Consider the following 18,314-nt stretch of genomic DNA (forward strand, 5'->3'; position numbering starts at 1 on the left):
TCATCAATTATTCGCTGTTGGGAGCAGAAAAATTAAAACATATCAATTGCTTTTAGTCGCAGACCCACTTTGATTCTTTGCAATCCATGCATGGGTCGAAATATTCGAATTTCTCGGTCTACGAGGGAGCTCGAGCTTTGCTGGAGTCAGGTAGCCACGGTCGTGGGGTTTGTTGTGGGGCGTCACCTCTGCTCAGCCCCCAAGGTGACGTCTCACAACAAAGCGCTACGCTGCTGGCTGCGCTGATTCCAGCAAAGCTCGGGTTTGCTCGTAGACCAAAAAATTCGAATATTTGGAGCAGACATATCCTCAAATTTATGGTAAAAAAGCGATGGAATGGCGATAACTCGTTCAATTTCAGAGATAGATCAATTTTTCTTTCAGATTCGGATTCTTGGGGTCAAAATTCATAAGAATCTCATAGAAGACTCAATTCGAGATATGTGGATCTTTTTTATCTAGAGAACGAATTATTTTCCAAAAGTGACAATTTCAGTAGAGACATTACAACTCGGCAGGTAAAAATGTTGAAAATTTATCGCAAGTGTGTTCATTTTCATTATAGTATTTTCTTGTAATCGCAATAAATGTAAAATTGACTTCTTCCGATCGGTATTCAAAACGACATAATCCACAGGTAACTTAGCAGAGGAATTAAATAATTTCAACGCGATGTAGATTTATGATAATGTTAATTAAATGCACACACTATTTTATTTTAATATACCATTTTTTTTCACTTTATCCATACGTACGTTTGACATATCCTGGCCTATAAGAGAAATCACATTCGGTTTTTCTTGCGTCGAATAAGTATATATATTTATATATATAAATTACGAATTATACCTATGGTCAGTACATATCAATGATAATAATAATAATAATAATATGAATAATCAATAATCAATAATAATCATCAATAGTTTCATTTTTATCTGCGTACCTCATGGAAACACCCGCATCGAAACGTCCATCCAAGCTTTTTTGTCATCAGCCTGTAGCAGACGTTTGCTGAGTGAATATACATATAAATAATAATAATAATGATAATAACAATGTCTTTAATTATAATAAGATGTGTATGTATTTATATACATGGATATATATGCATATGCTCGGCTAAGTTTTTTTCGGCACCGATAACTTGTGGATTACGAATTCCTGACTTTCCCACCCCCTCTCTTTCACCCTATCAGTTACGTGTGTCTGTTTCTTTCATTTCTTTAATCAATTAATCCTAACTTCCTTCTTATCAATTTTATATTCACTGTTTTTGTATTCTCTTCTATAAATATTATAGAAATTTATTCATCTGGTTTATAGTCGAACTACCGACGGTGTTTTACAGGTGCTTTCGCTGCGCGAAATTTTCTTCATATACAATTTTTATGCATACAATACATGTCCCTTATAACACAAATCAAACGATCAACGAAACAAACAGGTAATCATTTACTGTACATAGCTACGTATATTGTAATATGTATGATGATATAATTACACAAGGAAATGCGTTTGCCGCACACGAGATTCATTTTGCTAATTTATTATGTTTCACCTGTTCAAAATTCAGGGGCTCATGTTAAAAAAAAAGGGTACATATATATATATAAGTTCATTTCTCGACGTCATTATGAATAACACTTTTTTTTTTTTTGTTATCAAGAAAACGAACTCTCACTGGTATTTTGAATTTCTCCACTCACACCCTTTTTCCACCGACCCACCCCGTCGTATTATATTATCATACAAAATAATTTACATCGTTACATTCGTATATTTATAATTCACCGTCGTGCAGTTGACTATCGAATTAGCGCAATATAATATACTCTAACGCTAACAATAAGCTCTGAAGAAGTTTTGCCGACTTCAAAATCATATTCATCGGACTCTTTCGATTTCACCAACCTTCGTAATACCGATAATTAATTTTTATCTATGGATATCGAGACTGCAATGATAATGTGCAAATGTATCAATTATATGTATCATGACAATGACGATGATCATTTTAATTGCAACAATTCGTGGTATAATATTAAAATCAGTGACATTGATTCTGGTAGTACACGTAATGATAATCATACAGAATAATAATAATATTAATAATTCTTTCAATAAAATAATAATCGTAATCGTACAACGTAACGTTATCGAAAATATGAATCGTCAATCATATGCCATGTGTCCCAGCTCTTGCACTACGTTATGTCTGGTTGACTGCCATCAGGTGCCACTTTTCCTATAGCACCACGTCCATTCGCGGACCAGCTTGGTTTGACTTACCGATATAACGTAAGGCAACCAGACAAACTGCAACGTAAACGCTGGGACACATGGTATACACGAACAAACGTGCAGGGTATGCCATGTAATAATTATGATTTTAGTAAATAGCGCTGATGATAATAATAATAATAATAATAATATGTTACACAACAACACCATTGATGTCAATAATGATAATAACTTCAATTGAATTAATAAAAAATAAAAATCATTACATAATGAGAATAATAATAACCTCGGGATTTGTACCAACGTGTGCCGCTGGGGCCAAAAATTACCATTCTACCTACATATGTATACTGTGTACTACAACCTATTGATACATATGTATATACTCACATTATATATACATACGTATGTAACGGGCTTGTTTTCTACGTGCGATGAATACGATATCATCAATGTGCGTAACTCGTACGCATCGCTGCTGATCTACCCGATATACGACGGTATATATGCATGTACTCATCGAAGGTACGTATACTGCAATGATGATCGTATCAAGAATAATAAGGATAATGACAATAATAATGATTAGTAATAATAATGATAATAATAATAATATCAGTTTTAATTTATCATGTACATATCGCTATTGTACTAACGTTGGTGGGCGGGAATGGCGAGTTGCAGGTGTACAAAGTTATATTAATAAATATCAGATATATCGAGGATTTTTTTTTTTTTTTTTGAGCTCTGTCTTACAGAGGTAGGTATGTTTATACATATATTTATATATATATATATAAGTATATGGCTCATATTTTTTCTTGAATTTTTTTTTTTTTTTTGTTTAATATATTTACATGTATAATAACCCGCTAATTGTAAGTATGCATGTAGTATTTTAATATATAAGTGATTTTTTTTTCATCAATAATTATAGAGAGGGGGGAAAAACGAGAAAAGGAGAAAGAGAGAGAGAGAGAGAGCGAAAAATTGAAAAAATTTTGATAGAAAAAGAATAATCGAGTTTGAGCGTCGAGTGCATATAATATGTATGTCGTATCGTACAGTGATTGCGGGAAAAGTTGAGCGTGACGTAACGTCTTGTTTTCTTACTTCTCCTTCTCCTCTTTTTCATCATCGAACGTCAATGGTTTTTCTTTAACGGTATCCGACCGGCGCAATGCTCTTTCAGGGACAACGGTTGCGAACTCTTCGACTAACGACGAAACTATAACGTCTGCAATTCTCGCCTGATCGTATCGCGCAATCCTCGTGAAACGGTGGTGAATTTTTCAAAGAAACTTTCGAATTTTTTTTAATTTCCGAAACGCAGTCGAGGGCCGGCTGCGCGGCTCACGATTTAATTGTCATTAAAGGAATGAGGTAGGGGCCTCGTCTCGCCTAGGGACCGGAAGTCGACGTCGAAGCCCACCACGGTCACTGGAGTCGCGGAGACCAATATTGGGCTGCCATGTCTGGTGCTGGTTGCCCCGGTACCGCGATCGGCACACTCACTCCTGGCGAGATGAGACCTGAAAAATCATCGTCAGTTGGATCCCGGTACACCCGTCCGTTCGGACTCTTTGGTTACACAACGAAATAAGAGAGAACAATCATCGAATCCCATTCGACTTGAAATGACGTGATCAACAGCACGATTTTCAATCTACGTTACTCTCGAGGAATACGCAAGTCTCGCGGTACCATGACTGGCCACGACCGAGTGCGTATCCCCGTTGATTTTTATTACTGGTATCGAGGCTTAATTAGAGTGAGACCATTAGAATGAATCAATCGGTCGAGTCATTACCGCTCAATAGTACGTCCCGACGGATCCGTGGTAGATCCAGCTCTCCTGTGGCTAGAGAGCGAGCAGCGAATGGAGGGAGTGCAGCGAGTGTGGTAGACACTCACCGGTCGAGCTGGTATTCTGGTTGTACTGGTTCAACCCCGCGGTGTGATACGGTTGCGTGGGGCTGCAGGTCGGCCTTGCGCCGTAGCCGAGATGAAGAGGTTCGTAACTCGGCGGTCGCGCTACGCCGCAGGAATATCCGTTGTCGCGTTGCTGGAGACACGCCCCGGGGCTAGGACCCACCGTCATCCCGACGCTCATGCCCATCGGGCCCATACCTCCGCCACCCGTCATACCGGGACCCGAATGCTGACCTTGCTGACTCGGCGAGGACATGGCGAAGCTCGGCATCGACGTCATAGGGCTGAAAAATTTTCAAATTACCGTGCGCTCTTCCAATTTTCCATCACAGGATGTTCTTCGTCTCCCTTTTTTTCTTACGAGCTTCATAAGCGTGACATTGAGGGAAAATTCGACGGACGGGAGTAGAATTTGATCGAGGTATTTCGCAGCGTACCTGTAGGAGTCCGGCATGCTGGGAATCCCTGGGTAGACCGCGGAGGGCGCGAATCCGTGATGAATCCTTGGCGGAGAGGGTGGCGCGTGCGGCGGCGGGGGAGGTGGAGGTGTCGGATGACCGCTGACCAGACCGACCCCTCCGCCGTGCGACTGTTGCGGGTTGTCCCTCCGTTGGGTACGCAGCTTTTCCTCGCGTCTCCACTTTGCCCGCCGATTGGAAAACCACACCTGAGTTAGTGGACCAGACAGATTCACAGGGATCAATTGCTATACGAACGTTGCGCCGCAGACTCCGCGTTAAAAATCTCAATACATCTGCGCTAATTTTTATATTTCTGTAATTCTCCCTGTCGTTGTAGTTTTTTTTTTTTTTTTTTTAATCCTACCGCATCGTTCTCCATTCGTCTACGAGTTCTTAAAAATTCTCACCCGTTTCGCGCGACGCAGCCGAATTTATAAATCACCGTGATTTTTACCTTTCGCCCTGCATTTATTTTCCTTTTTTTCTGGTTTTACTCTTAACGTTAAAATATTCACCTGGATGCGAGCTTCGGGTAGTCCAATTTTGGCGGCGAGTCTCTCCCTGGCGAATACATCGGGGTAGTGGGTCCTCTCGAATTCCTTTTCCAGCGCGTCGATTTGCTCGTTGCTGAAGCTCGTTCTGTTTCTTTGCAGTTTTCTTTTCAGACGGAGTCTCGCCTGGTCGTCTTCACCGCCTCCGGAAATGCTACCTGCGTTACTGTTGTCCCCGCCGCTGTTTGTCTCGTCCGAATGCGCGCCGCCCTCCAATTCGGCAACTGCAATCAAAACCGGGATACGGGACGTCGATTAATACCAACTGCAACACCTATACTCCGCGCTCGACGATCTCCCATCGGAAATCGACGCGCCGATTTAGTCGATGGTAAATGACGCGGTATCCTCGAAGGAGACCGATTAAAAAATTTCACCAATATCGTTCGGCAGAACGTATCCACGTCTTGTCCTCCTCGTTCCCCCATCCATTTCTACCCCGATTTCTACCTGAGATGGCGTATCGTGTTTTCGAGGAGAGTGAAAATTGTAAAATTCGTCCGTCGGTTTGACGGTGTTACAGCTGCGTGGGGGGGTGTGTGCGTCTACATTGTTCATATGTACCCTACAGATACGTATATCCGTGATACATATAACCGAGCGGAGGAGTATAGCGTTGGAGGAAAGCAAGCAGGCAGGCAGGCAGGCAGGCAGGCAGGCGTCGCCGGGCGAGCCTTATCGTCGGTTTCTGGGTGAGCGCGTCGCGGCGTCGAGGCGTCGTTGTTGGCGAGGGATCCGGGAGTGGGTATATAGGAGGTGCGATAAGACGCCGAGCGTCCCGACGCCACTGGTTTGCGCGCCCCTCTCACCCTCTCCGTAAGGTCTCACCCTCCCCCTCCCCCTCCTCGTTCCTCCCGGCACGGTGTGTGCTCGGCTCGCACAGTGTTCGGTGTTCATCCCTTTGCGCTAATGGAAACCTGATAACAACCCCCTTGCACCGTGGCAAGGGGGAAGAAAGGGAGGGACGGAGAGAGAGAGAGAGAGAGAGAGAGAGAAATCGGGGAGGGCGACCAGCGATTCAATATATGCTGCACAACCCCCTCTAGCCATCAGCCATGGTATTATACCTTACACTTATCTACCTATCTCGTCTCATCCCGGCCTCCCTTGCACCAGATACTTTATACACAAACGCAAAATGGGAGGGACTTATAACTTCCACTTTCTTAGAGGGTTGCCTATCGTACGTGCGAGGAAAAAAATTTTTGCCCCACCCGCGGGATATATGAGACTTTTTCACGATATTTTTAGGAACTAAAAATGTGAAAATCTACCCACGCGGTATATAGTACGTAATTGATGTACCTGCTGTTCGAGGATACAGCGAATTGAATAGTTTTTTTTTTTTTCTCCTATTTTTCATGGCGAAATTTCGTCCAGTCAAATATCAAGCGTGGATACAGTCGTACAAACACGAGCCACGTTGAACTGCACAATTGAGTTTTGTCTACCGAGTTACTTGCATCTCGGATTGTGATAGTAATTATATAGAACGTAAACTTGATAAACTCGGGGGTTAAGTGAGAACTTGTCGTTTTCTCTCCTTCGCCTCCTTTTGCACGAACATTCTCAGGTATTCAGACCCGTGCGTGTAAATTTATTATGCATGTAAATTCGCGTGTAAATTTCTCATAAGCTTCGCACACAGTGCGCAGTTGCACGCTGTATGCAACTAGCGCGGAACATTTGACATGTTTTAAAGTTGGGGAACAGTTTGATTTGTCTGCCTGGAGGATCTCCTACGGTATTCCAGTTACACACATCGTCGCAAACTACCGGGATGCACATTTCCGGTTCTTCTTGCACAGACTGCGGTGCAAAATTAACGCCTCGGTATCCAGTCGACGAGCGCGCTTTCAACGTGTTGTCCCACGAGTATGGCAATTAAAGCCAGATTAGACGAGAGATTAGATACGCGAAGGAGGATAATTAAAACGGATGGATCCCCGATTATCCGTTTCTCCTCGCATCTTATTTCGATAATACCGTACATAAAAATGAAAGAGGGGTTGAAGAAATTGCAGAAATAATGTTTGACAAAACAACTGCATATAGTTTTCACGCTTGCAATCATTGAACAAATATGAATAGCGGAGATATGATAAGCATAACAATAACGATAATAATAATAATGATACAGCGCGCTGGTATATCCCGAAGGATAATATAATCGGTGAAAAATGAAGCGTCGTTAATATGGTCGATTAAAAGATCGTAATGGATTATCGGTATACGATACGCGGAATAATTGCTGCAGAGAATTGCGAAGTGACGAGGGAAGGAGAGGGATATCAGCCGAGAGGATAGACGAAGATAAAGGAGATAAGAATTACAAAAGAGAGGAAAAAAGAAAGAAAAAAAGAGAAAAAAAAGAGCTGGGAGTGCCGCGAGCCTAGTGGCCATTTTGTATCGTAGCGAGAAGGAGATACAGGCTCGGTATATAGGTATATAATATTTGCCGTGAGTCTGAATCAGGTTTTCTGTCATGTCTCTCTCTGGAGACCCACCGCGGAAGATGTTGGCAGCTGTTACATGGAGAGGGAAGAGAGAGGCTGGGTAATTCTGGTCCTCCTCTCAACGGCACCGGCAACGGCGGCGACTCTCCGACTCCAGCAAATACCTCATAGGACTACGAGAACGGCGAATCACGATCGCGTATATTGTGCGGGTACCTGGATTACGTTACCCGATAAATGTATAGACCGTCGATGGCGAAGGTGGATACCGAGATGCGAGAAATCTAATTTCAGCGAGAAAAAAAAACGGAGGAAGAGAAAAAAAAAAAACGAAATACCCTCACGGCGTTTGACGAGAGAATTTTAATACAATCGAACAATATGAACAATTACGATATAATGGGACAATGGCGAAACAATATATTCTATGTATATAATAGCTGCTGGCGTATCGCCGTTTATAAATCATCGATCACGAGTCATTTGAATTACATGAATCGAACCCGTACGATTGAAAGGAGAAGAAAAAAAAAAAAAAAGAGAATGGAAAAACGCGTACCAGTTTTACAGCGTTTTTGCTCTACGAAGTCAACACAACGACGAAATATAACAGAAATAACGACGCATTCTCTGGAATCAAGTTGCGCAAAAATAATAGACGACTTTTTTTTTTACATCGGAAAGGCACCGGCTCGCCATTATTACCATGTGTACGATTCGATTGATACTCGTACCCGTTGAAGTACCATCCCCGTGCCTGCGTTACGAACAGTGGTGGTATTAATATCCGCTGCTTACTCAACTAAACGTTGAAAACTTGAAAAAACTTATTGTCTCAATTGTAATATCCCGGAAACAATTGCACAATGATCGGAAAGGGTTACCTTACATTACGCACATACATTGCTCGTATGCCCGTGTACGAAGTCTCCGCGAAGTACGACTACGAGGACAATGGCGTTTTGATCGCATTGTTGTTGCGGCTCGAAAGACTTATATTATAACGTATGCGCATAGGTAGTACCTTCGATTACCCATACGTTACATTGCTCGTGTTCATCGAAGCTGACTCCAGAGGCGTGTGTGTTTCGCGTTGAATGCCACGTGGAAAGGAAGGTGCGGGGAATACGGCCGATATTATCGCTTAAGTAGGATCGAGATTGCCGCGGCTGCTGCATTATGGGACATTATTTATTCAATCAAAGAGCGACGACGCGCGTGCCGTAGCGCCTTTTCCACTCCCGGGTGAGCGGCACTCGACTCTAGTTGACTAACATTTTATAATATGATATAACGCGATGTAATATAATATCGGGCTCTATGTGTACAATGGGATCGGTTGCCCTGTACAGTGCAGAGTACCTCTCTCGCGCCATTCCCTGCTCCAACGTACGAACGCACCCCCCTCTTCAAGGTTCCACCTAATAACGGGTGCAGCACAGAGCGGATTGATAGACGATGGGCACTCGATCGATCGAAAAAGGAACGAGAAAATACCAAAATGTCAACGTTTTACTTTTAACTTCCCGACTAAATTTCCCCAAAAATTTTCCACGATTAATAAAGTACCACCATGCATAGAGTTGAGACATGAACTCGAAGGTGAAGAGAACGTGAAAACGAACGGTAGATTTTTTTTGTCGCAAAGATACGGTGATTAATCTCAGGTCCTCCATATTGCTAGAATTACCGGTGGTACTCTAGACTGAATCGACCGCGACCGATGGGCTTTAGTCGTACAATTGGCGACCCTAAAACGTCCCTAAAACGGTCCTCGTACATCCGAGTCCCTCGGCATAGCCGGCAATGATACAGATGTCAGCGGAGGTCCCCAGTTTCACGCTTTATACGAGTAATAATAATATCCACGGTTAAACTCGTAGGTCGAAGGTAGGTAGGTAGGTACGGCGCTCGGTATATTATAATGCGCGAGGTGTACGCCTATGTTCCGTAGTTGAACACGCCGCTAAGTAGGGTGGCGGCCATTAGGGGGGTTGCGGCGGATAGTTTTTTTTCTCGACTTTTTACACAAGCGATTTCGGGGAGACAAGCGGGAATATAGGTGTGGTAAACGAGGAACGACTCGCGGAGGATACCCCGTTCCGCTGTGACACCCTTCGGCCATTGATATTAGCGGCACAATGAAACGGTGCATATCGAGCCCCTATACGCTGAATTATAATTCCCAGCTCAACCAGAAGACCCGGAATGACACCGAGCGGCCATTCAAACTTTTAGTAACGGCCATTCACCGGTGCCGATCCGCTATCTGTTGCAGACGCGACTGAAATCCACCTCGCTATTTTCTACGCTGCAGAATTGAAAAATCATTTTTACATTTTCGCGTACCTGGGTATCTCTCTCTCTTTTTTTTTTTTTTCTCTCTCAAAATTGGGAGCTAGTTCGCGGAGCACACGCGGGATCTACCGGGTAGTCTACACCGGATCCGCTCATCCCACTGTTTGTACTCGTAAATACTGGGGTGAGGTATCTGATAAATTTATCCCCAGGGATTAAGCGTCGGGCTGAACAGGATTACGCCTTGAGTTCTGTACACGGTGTATATAATACCCCGTGTACCGCGGCTGAATTTCGCCTACGTATGTATGTATCCCGTGTACATTTTCGGAGGCGCAGATTGCTCCCAAGCGTCCTTCTATTTTCAAATCCCTCGGCCGCGGCTCGCGTTGCCCGTCTCATCCGACGTTATAACGAGCATCCGATATAGGCGGATACCGAAGACCGGATTCCATGTAGCGCGTCGTTCGTTGGACAATTGTTTGGCCGGATCACCGGCAAAACTCCGACGTCTAACTCGCGGAAGTCGATGTATTTCCGCTTATGTAAATGCGACTCGAAAGAGGATCAATTTGCACCTCGGCGGTAGCGTGGGCGGGTTTTCTCGCTCTCTGTTTTTCACCGACTAACGGGTATGCAGTTGTTGTGCAGTCGGGCGGGGGTTGGCGTAAGATACGGCATTATAACGCCGCGGTGCGGGATAAGGAGTTAGTTGGCTACAGTGAGTAACTTACAAAAGTACATTCGCTTTACTCGAGAAGCCGGAAGTAATTGGGCGAAAGGAGCAAGCAAGAGACGGAAGTGCGCAATTCTTGTTATTTAGTGGGTGTGCGGGAAACTTTGCTCGGTGTACAACAGTTAAGTCGAGTTAAGGCAGCGAAATAAGTTGCACACCGACCGAAATCTCACCTGTTTATATACACGCCACTCTATATAACCGCGTGAAATACGTTCGAGGATTCTAATTTCTCCCCACAGATTTTTCCCATCGTTCTCCCAAATTTGTAGTAAAAAAATTTTTCCAAGATACATTTTCCGTTCCGAATATCCGCAAATCGCTATACCCAGATGTACGTTAATAATCTATAAATTTTGGGGGTGGGGTGGCACGGTAGCGCGGAGAGGGAGCATTGTGGCAGTGGTAGTAAGGAATTGACGGTAACGGCTAAATTTGATCGAGTTTCGAGACTAAGGAGATTTGCCTGGCACAGCTCGTTCGAGCATTTGTTGGCAAAGAGGATTGGGAGTCCTTGCCGAGAAGTGGTGGGGCTCGAGGGTTGAGAGTGGAAAATGGGGGTGGGAGTTACAAACGAATCGCGTAATAAACCCCCTGTACATGTATATACGTATAGGTAGAGAAATGTTCGTGTATCTCGCTACAGGTTCGGGGCAGAGTTTCCGCGATATTCGAACCGGGTATAGGGCTTTTCCAGCTATACTTCCATTCTACGAAGGGCCTATGCGTGCGCGTCCCATACCCGTCTGTTTCTCCTCGTCGCTAAACTAAACCGCCCCTCCGCCTCCCCCGCCCCCCTTTCTCTCGTGGCGCACATCCTATTCCGCTAACGCGATTAGCGATCTTCGGTAATAGCTGCGGCGAAGGTTAGACGAAAGGGAAAGCGAGTCGAGCCGAAGGGAGAGGGGGAAAATATGGTTGGTCGATGGCGGAGAAGTACGCGGAACTTACCCCCGAAGCATGAGAAGCGATATCAAGTGCGCGGAATAATCCGTAGGGCCCGCAATTATTTGGTTCGATTGAAAAAAACTGAAACCATTTCATTCGGATTATATAATTCCTATCTTTCTGATGTACTATTTTTAGTCGTTAACGATCTACTAGAAAGTTGAACGAGCGTATAACCCGATGTGCACAACGATCGGCGGAATAAGAAATTTAATGGCTGACTTGATCGGGCATAATAATCTCCGTGAATCTTTTCGAAACAATTCAAACTCGTTAGAGCTCCGGAGAGAGGAGGAAATAGAGAACGAAGAGAAAAAAAAAAAAATATATGTCGGAAAGGGAAAGAAACGTCTTTTATGAAAATTTTCTTGTAATAATAAGTATGCAATTCCGAGCGAAGTTCTTTGACCAAGTGGCGGTTATGAAATTTAAAAAAGAGCAACATTATTCCCCGAGAGAAGTGATTAAGCACGGGGCGCGGTAAAAGAGGTTCCGTGCAGTAAAGTTAGAGTCAAAGTTTCAAGTCGAACCTCTGATGCCAACGCGTGCTAATATCTCGAACAAACTTGGCAGCCAACATCACGGTTGGTTAAACCGGCAAACATTGACTGACGATGGGGTTGGGGAACGCCTACCCCAAACCTAGCTCTTTCTCTCGCATCGTCATCCCCCGGAACTCGGCGCGTACACCACGTGCGGACACATAGAAAAGCACGACGTTTGTTCACATAGCACCGCGAGGGAACGAAAATCCTAAACGTCGCCTTGAATTCGCTCTCATCTTTGCCTCGCATGTGAAATCCGCTCGAGAAACTCCGACGCGCGGACCTAAATTTTTACACAAGTCCGTACTTTTCAGGGGATCCGAAAACAGCGGGGCGATACTTAATTCGAAAGTCCATTCGTCGCGACGGGGTTTCACCGCTGGTTAATTCGCGGTTGGATATCCATACCGCGAAACAAGTCCTGAGGGACTCAGACGCCGGAGGATCGAGCAACTAGTTGTTAAACAGTTTGTTGGCTCCGCCTTATCCCGTGGGACACGCGGGGCGCGACGCGCCCGAGCCAAACGACGCGGGACGACCGTTATTTTATTGCTCCAACAAAACGATGAGCGGAAAAGTAGCGTTTATTCCAACGCGTTCGGTCCTACACGCGGTGTCTAATTGACGTAGAATATATTTCGTCGGAGAATCGATCTCCAGGTTAATCGACGCGTCGCGGATGTCATTTTGTCGGATTTAAGGAACATGCACTTTTAATTCGACAGCTTGTCCCGAGAGGTATGGCGGTGTATCGAGTTTCATTTCGGTCTGGTCATCGCTTCTTCTTTTTTTTTTTTTCCTTCCTTCCTTTTCCGACACTGCAGGTCGCTAATTCTAGTTACGGGTATGCGTTTCAGGGTTAATTGTCAATGTAGTTCATTGTCCTTTTTGTCGTCCGCGTTCCCGTCCTCCGCCTCCTCTCTCTCTCCCTCTCTCCCTCTCTCTCTCTCTCCTCTTTCAGCCCTCCTCCCTTTCGCCTCCTTCTCCGCCACCCTTCATAGACAATTAATCCGGTTTGCAGACGCCACTAGGCAGGCATGGGGTGCGAAGCCCGGAGCCGAGAACCCGCACAAGAGCCCCCCCAGACGCGAAACATACCTCTAGGTATTCAATTATACGAAGACAGACTCGTCGTTCGTTTTTCTCTCTCGTGCGTTGCCACTCGTTCCTCGCCATATCTACCTAACCACCGCCATAATGCGTTTTAGTTTCAATTCGACGCGATTAACATATTCTTTCAGGGTCACCTGAGCAACGTTCGATGGATTCTCCGAGTCGCGGTCAATTGGGTGGGACAAAAATTTAAGAAAAAAAAAGTCCACGATTCTCTCCTCCTTTCGGTGGATCGTGTAAGAGACGCATATTTTTCAGACTCGAAGCTCACGGCGTTTGCGAGAAAAAAATTTAGCACGAATCGACGGGAAAAATTGTTGTCGGTAACTCGACGATGGAACGCATCATGGTGCGAACCGCCGCATCCTATACGTTTATAGGCAGAGCGTCAGCGGTTGCTGGAAGCCAGCAGTAAACAGCGTCGGCCTACGGGCTCGTCGATGCCTGCGACAGAAGGGAGAGGCGTCTCACCCTTCTTTTGTCCCTGGCAGGACCCGATATTGAAATGGAGTCGTTTAACTGTGAGTAATTTGCTTTGCAGCGCTTGTACGCGTGGTATCTCACCCCCTCCCACCCCTCCCCTTTTGCTCCGGTGCCTTCTCTCTCTCTCTCTCTCTCTCTCTCTGTTTCTCTCCCGGTCCGTTTTCGACTAGATTTTTGGCAGGACTACGGGACGAACGCCGATATAAATTCAGATTTTCCTCGTAATAAGCGCGAATCTTCGTGCGAGTTTCGTTCGAAAGATTTGATTTTTTTTTTTTCAATTTTCTTTCATTCGATACGACGCATCGAGGCTCATCGATTTTTTTTCCAACATTTTCGTTTCCCCGTAGCGCAACTTGTGGGAGAGAAATTTTCGAACAGCTGCGGTCCGACGGAAAAGGGATCCAGGATATTAGACATCCACGTTTGTTTCTTCGCGATGTTTCGATATCGTGGCATCCAATATCCACTTGTGTTCTTTGATATCGTAGGGGGTCCACCGTTCTCTCGAGCATAATAAATCTACTTTGCTCCCGATTCTACTTGTTTCCCTTTTTTGTGTTTTTTTTGTTTCATTTCTTCCTTCGGCGAACGTAATCCCGAATCTTCCTATTTCCCAGAGAAGAAACGAGGCGGGACCATCCCTACGCAGAACCGATTACGTCTCCGGGAGTTACACACGCTATAGCTGCGTATTATGAGAGAACGATTGCGTGTGCTTTAAAATAAGAATTATATGTAATGAAAATGAGACGTTCTTCGTTATTTTATTCAACGGGTGTCGCGCGTCGTCTGAATACGTTTAAATATATGGAAAGTGACCAAGTACATCTCCTCCGAAGTTTTGACGGTCGCGCGACGATCCGTCCCCGATTAATAATCGATACATACACACGTATTGTTGCAACTTTTATAAATCTAACGATGTAATCGGCGTGGATGTGTTCATATACGTATGAATATCTGCAACGTACGTGAGATGCGTCGAGCGTCGAATAAAATACGTCGGCTTATCGGACCTCCATTTGTTCCGACTGTAACGCGGTGAGCGTCGATCACTTTCATTGGATGCTGTCCGTGGATTGAGTTCAGCAGAATTATTTACTTGTGCGAAGCGTCACGCGCGAAGGATGAACGTGAGCCGAATCCCGATCCTCGCGTCGCTGTCGCGAATTCGAATTTTTAACTATATTTATACGAATGCCCTCTGAAATAAGCGCTGTCGGCCGTGTGCTTTACTTCTTATTTTTTTCACTTCGTAAATGGAAAATAAAGTTTTTCGTTCGACGACCGGATCGATTTGTTTATCGATGTTTTCGAACGATCGTGAACAACGACGATGTCGAGCGTGCGGCAGATGTGCGTACGTACGATACGGAGGATGACGTCGTGGAATTGGCCAACGAGTTTAACGAGGACTCATCGTCGCAGTCGCGGACTTTAGGAGGCCAATGTCATACGCGACTGCGTGTCGGACATCGCGGAGGAGATCCCGAAGGAAAAAATTGAATATACCGTACGGATGAGCCGATCCGTTTAGCCATGCAGATCGCGCGCCCGCGTTCTCGGTATAAAACGCTTCGCGACGCCGGACAAATCAGTCGTTCAAAAACCAACGAACGAGTCCATCAGTTTCGCAGTACGATCCGTCGCACAACATGAAGGTAGACATCGCCATCATTCGGCTATCGACGAATCTCAACTTTTCTTTGGAAAAAGCAATTCGGCTCACCGCGAATCTACTTTCAGGTTTTCCTAGTCCTAGCCGCTTTGGTGGCCCTCGCTGTCGCAGAGACTCCCGTCTACCGCCAACAAAATCAACAACAGAGACGCTACTACTTCGCTCGTCAGGAGGAAAACACCACTCCGTATACTCCGTCTGATGGATTTTACCCTCCTTCGGGATGGAAGCCGGACGGTCCGTCCTTCTATCTGCCCCAGAGGCAAGTGGAAACCTCTTACGGTTCGCCAAGCGAGCCTTCCTCGAACCCCGAACAGCAGTACGGGGCACCGGACGTTCCTCAGCCCGTACAACCTTTGGAAAATCGCCGGCAGCAACAACCGCAACAACCGCAACAACAACAACAACAGCAGCAGCAGCAGTTCGGAGCTTCCCAAAATTCGAACCAAGGACGTCGGTTCCTGGCGCCGGTTTTCCAACCAGAAGTGAACCGGTTCGGTGTTCCCCAACCTCGGGGACAGTTCCAGCCCCGACAACCGGAACAGGAATACGGTGTTCCCGTTACAACAACGACCGAGGAACCGTCGACGACCACCACCGAAATCGAAGACTCGACGACCACCTTGGCACCGCAAACGGCAGACTCCGAGGTGAGTTTCCTTCTCTTTTATTTGTCTTCGCCCGATTTTCTTACCGATCGGTTTCATAAAAAGCGTCCGCTGGAAAATCAATCCACGCGTTGCGGTCATTTATTGTTCAACCGAAAACTTCAGGTGGAGCCGGTGAATTCGGTGAACGAACTGGACGACGAGGAGGACATCGACAACCAACAACAACGTGAAATGGGCGAGTACTACATCGCTCTTCCCGACGGTCGTCTTCAACGCATCCGTTACGTCAGTCATCAGGACATAGAGGCGATGAAGTACTTCGCCAGGATCCGTGCGGAGAACGTCGAGCCCCTGAGAGGGCCGATCTACTCCTACTCTCCTCTTCAAGAAGTTCGCTTCAACCCGGCAACTCTGAACGTCGCCGCTCAATCAGCTCCCGCGGGATCCTCAACCTCGTCCGGGAAACTCGAACTTCAGGACGAAGCTGCCGCACCGTCACCTCCGCTTGCCGCGGTCGTTCGGTATCCGTTCAACGTAGCTTCGCCAGTTGTTCCTCTGGGTGCCGCGGTTCCCGCCTCCGGCTACTCATCCAACTACAGAGTCCAGGCTCCTGAGACTAGATATCTTCTCAGTTTTTAATTAGCGATGCTTTTTGTTTCCGGTGAAATCGCGTGAAGAGTTCGAACCGTTCGGACGAGGTCGAAGGTTGGAAATTTTATTTATTGGATTAACGAGAATGGTTTTTACTTTTCACGTCTAATTGTAAGTCCGCGTTACGATGACTCTGGTTATATCCTTCTTTATATTATTTATCGTTGCGTAAAACAGAAAATGAAACAAAAAAAAAAAAAAACTTACATGTATAATATTCATATAACTGCCCACATGTGTTATGTACAATCTGCTATGAATAAATATCGAAAAATTCTCTAGTTCAAGCTAATAATTGTCTTCCAAATATTTTCACCGCAATTTCCTTCGTTCGGGTGGATTATGAAAGTTACCGTCAGAAACTCGACGCCGCGAAATTCCAAAAATTTAATATCGCGCGCATCCAGTTAGCGAAGAGTAGCTACGATTTCAAGATTTTTCATAAGTCTTTTCAGCCTCTTCTTTATCTCGGCCCACTTTTTTTCCCTTCCACCCTTTAATTTCCCATGTCTGCCGGTCGGTGACGTGATACAATTTTCCGAAGAATCGCTAGCGGAGATATTGGGAGAAACAAAAAAAAAAAATAAAGGAAATGGAAAGCGCAATCCGATTCTCGCTTTCGTGTGAAAATCGCGTCCCACAGCTTTCGAATTTTGCGAAAACAAAGTTTCCTCCGAAAAGTTATCCCCCGCGGTGTATCGACGGTTAGCCTACACCGGCGCGCGTATCTGCTCGGAACTTTACCCTTCCTTTTTCTCTTCAGCCTCTCCTTCCACTCTCCTTTCCTCTTGCCTCGCGAATTCCTACCGCCGCTATACCATACATCCCATGAGGATATTAATTTTTTCCGGAAGTTGCCTTCCCCGGCTGAGCTGAGGGCAGATATTTTTCGCATCAATTTAATTTCAGAAAATATCTCTCGGATAAAAAATATATATATATATATATATATATATATATATATATATATATATATATATATATATATCTATAGACAGCCCGACTAGAAGCTCCGAAACGGTATATAGGTACTTGATTATATACAGGGGTGGAACTTGTAATCTCGCATTATAACGAAATTAAATTTTATCCCATCCACACACCAATTTTTATTCCGTTAATACTCGTAGGTAGGTATGCATCCTTTTTCTTTTTTTTTTCTCTACTTTCCTTCAACTTCACTCGCACACGATATATATCGCGGGGATTATAACCAACCCCCTCCTGCGATCGTCCTAGAAATTTTCTAAGGAAATAATTTATCGCAGAAAATTGAGAAAAATGATTGAATGAAATTTTTTGATTCTCTTCTGATATTAGATTCAGCTTTGGTAAGGTGCAAAAAATTTTCTGTAATTTTCTTCTCCTCGTTTCTCTCGGATCGACCACATCTGTCGTTCGCGTTGTAGGCATGGCGCGTAGCGAAGCTACTGCAGTACATAAGTACGGCTATGTACGTATATCGCATATGTGCGCTCGCGATTTAGATATATGTATGTTCGCTGGTAGTATATACTGCAGGAGTCAATCCTGGCTTTGCCACCCCAGCAGGAGTCGGGGCGAGAGATCTCCTGTTGTTTTCGGTTGTTTGCCTCGTTTGTCTC

General features: G+C 44.9%; 2 protein-coding genes across 6 annotated transcripts in view; one reads left to right on the forward strand and one right to left on the reverse strand.

Moving 5' to 3' along the window:
* Nucleotides 1–1,049: 1,049 nt before the first annotated feature.
* Nucleotides 1,050–18,314, reverse strand: part of LOC105692891 (paired box protein Pax-6-like) — a 58,041-nt gene continuing 40,776 nt past the window's right edge. For 3 of the 5 annotated variants that reach the window (XM_048654987.1, XM_048654986.1, XM_048654988.1), the window contains exons 7-10: nucleotides 5,153–5,412; nucleotides 4,614–4,843; nucleotides 4,159–4,460; nucleotides 1,050–3,776 (exon numbers count right to left, since the gene is read on the reverse strand). In XM_048654987.1, coding sequence (XP_048510944.1) covers nucleotides 3,682–3,776; nucleotides 4,159–4,460; nucleotides 4,614–4,843; nucleotides 5,153–5,412 — 887 coding nt within the window. In that variant the 3' untranslated portion in view covers nucleotides 1,050–3,681. Of the gene's footprint in view, nucleotides 3,777–4,054; nucleotides 4,461–4,613; nucleotides 4,844–5,152; nucleotides 5,413–18,314 lie in introns of all 5 variants that reach the window. The other 2 variants (XR_007278342.1, XM_048654989.1) reach the window with 2 other exon arrangements.
* LOC105692892 (RNA polymerase II degradation factor 1-like) lies at nucleotides 15,270–17,002 on the forward strand. The gene is made up of 3 exons (XM_012412408.3): nucleotides 15,270–15,431; nucleotides 15,517–16,098; nucleotides 16,222–17,002. The coding sequence occupies exons 1-3, from the start codon at nucleotides 15,426–15,428 to the stop codon at nucleotides 16,696–16,698; spliced, it is 1,065 nt and encodes a 354-aa protein (XP_012267831.2). The 5' UTR covers nucleotides 15,270–15,425; the 3' UTR covers nucleotides 16,699–17,002.

This window comes from Athalia rosae, chromosome 5 (assembly GCF_917208135.1).
Source record: "Athalia rosae chromosome 5, iyAthRosa1.1, whole genome shotgun sequence".
Taxonomy (NCBI): Eukaryota; Metazoa; Arthropoda; class Insecta; order Hymenoptera; family Athaliidae; genus Athalia; species Athalia rosae.

Coding starts and splice junctions, on each gene's coding strand:
- LOC105692892 (XM_012412408.3), top strand. Junction 16,099..16,221: donor CGCAAACGGCAGACTCCGAG/GTGAGTTTCCTT, acceptor CGAAAACTTCAG/GTGGAGCCGGTGAATTCGGT.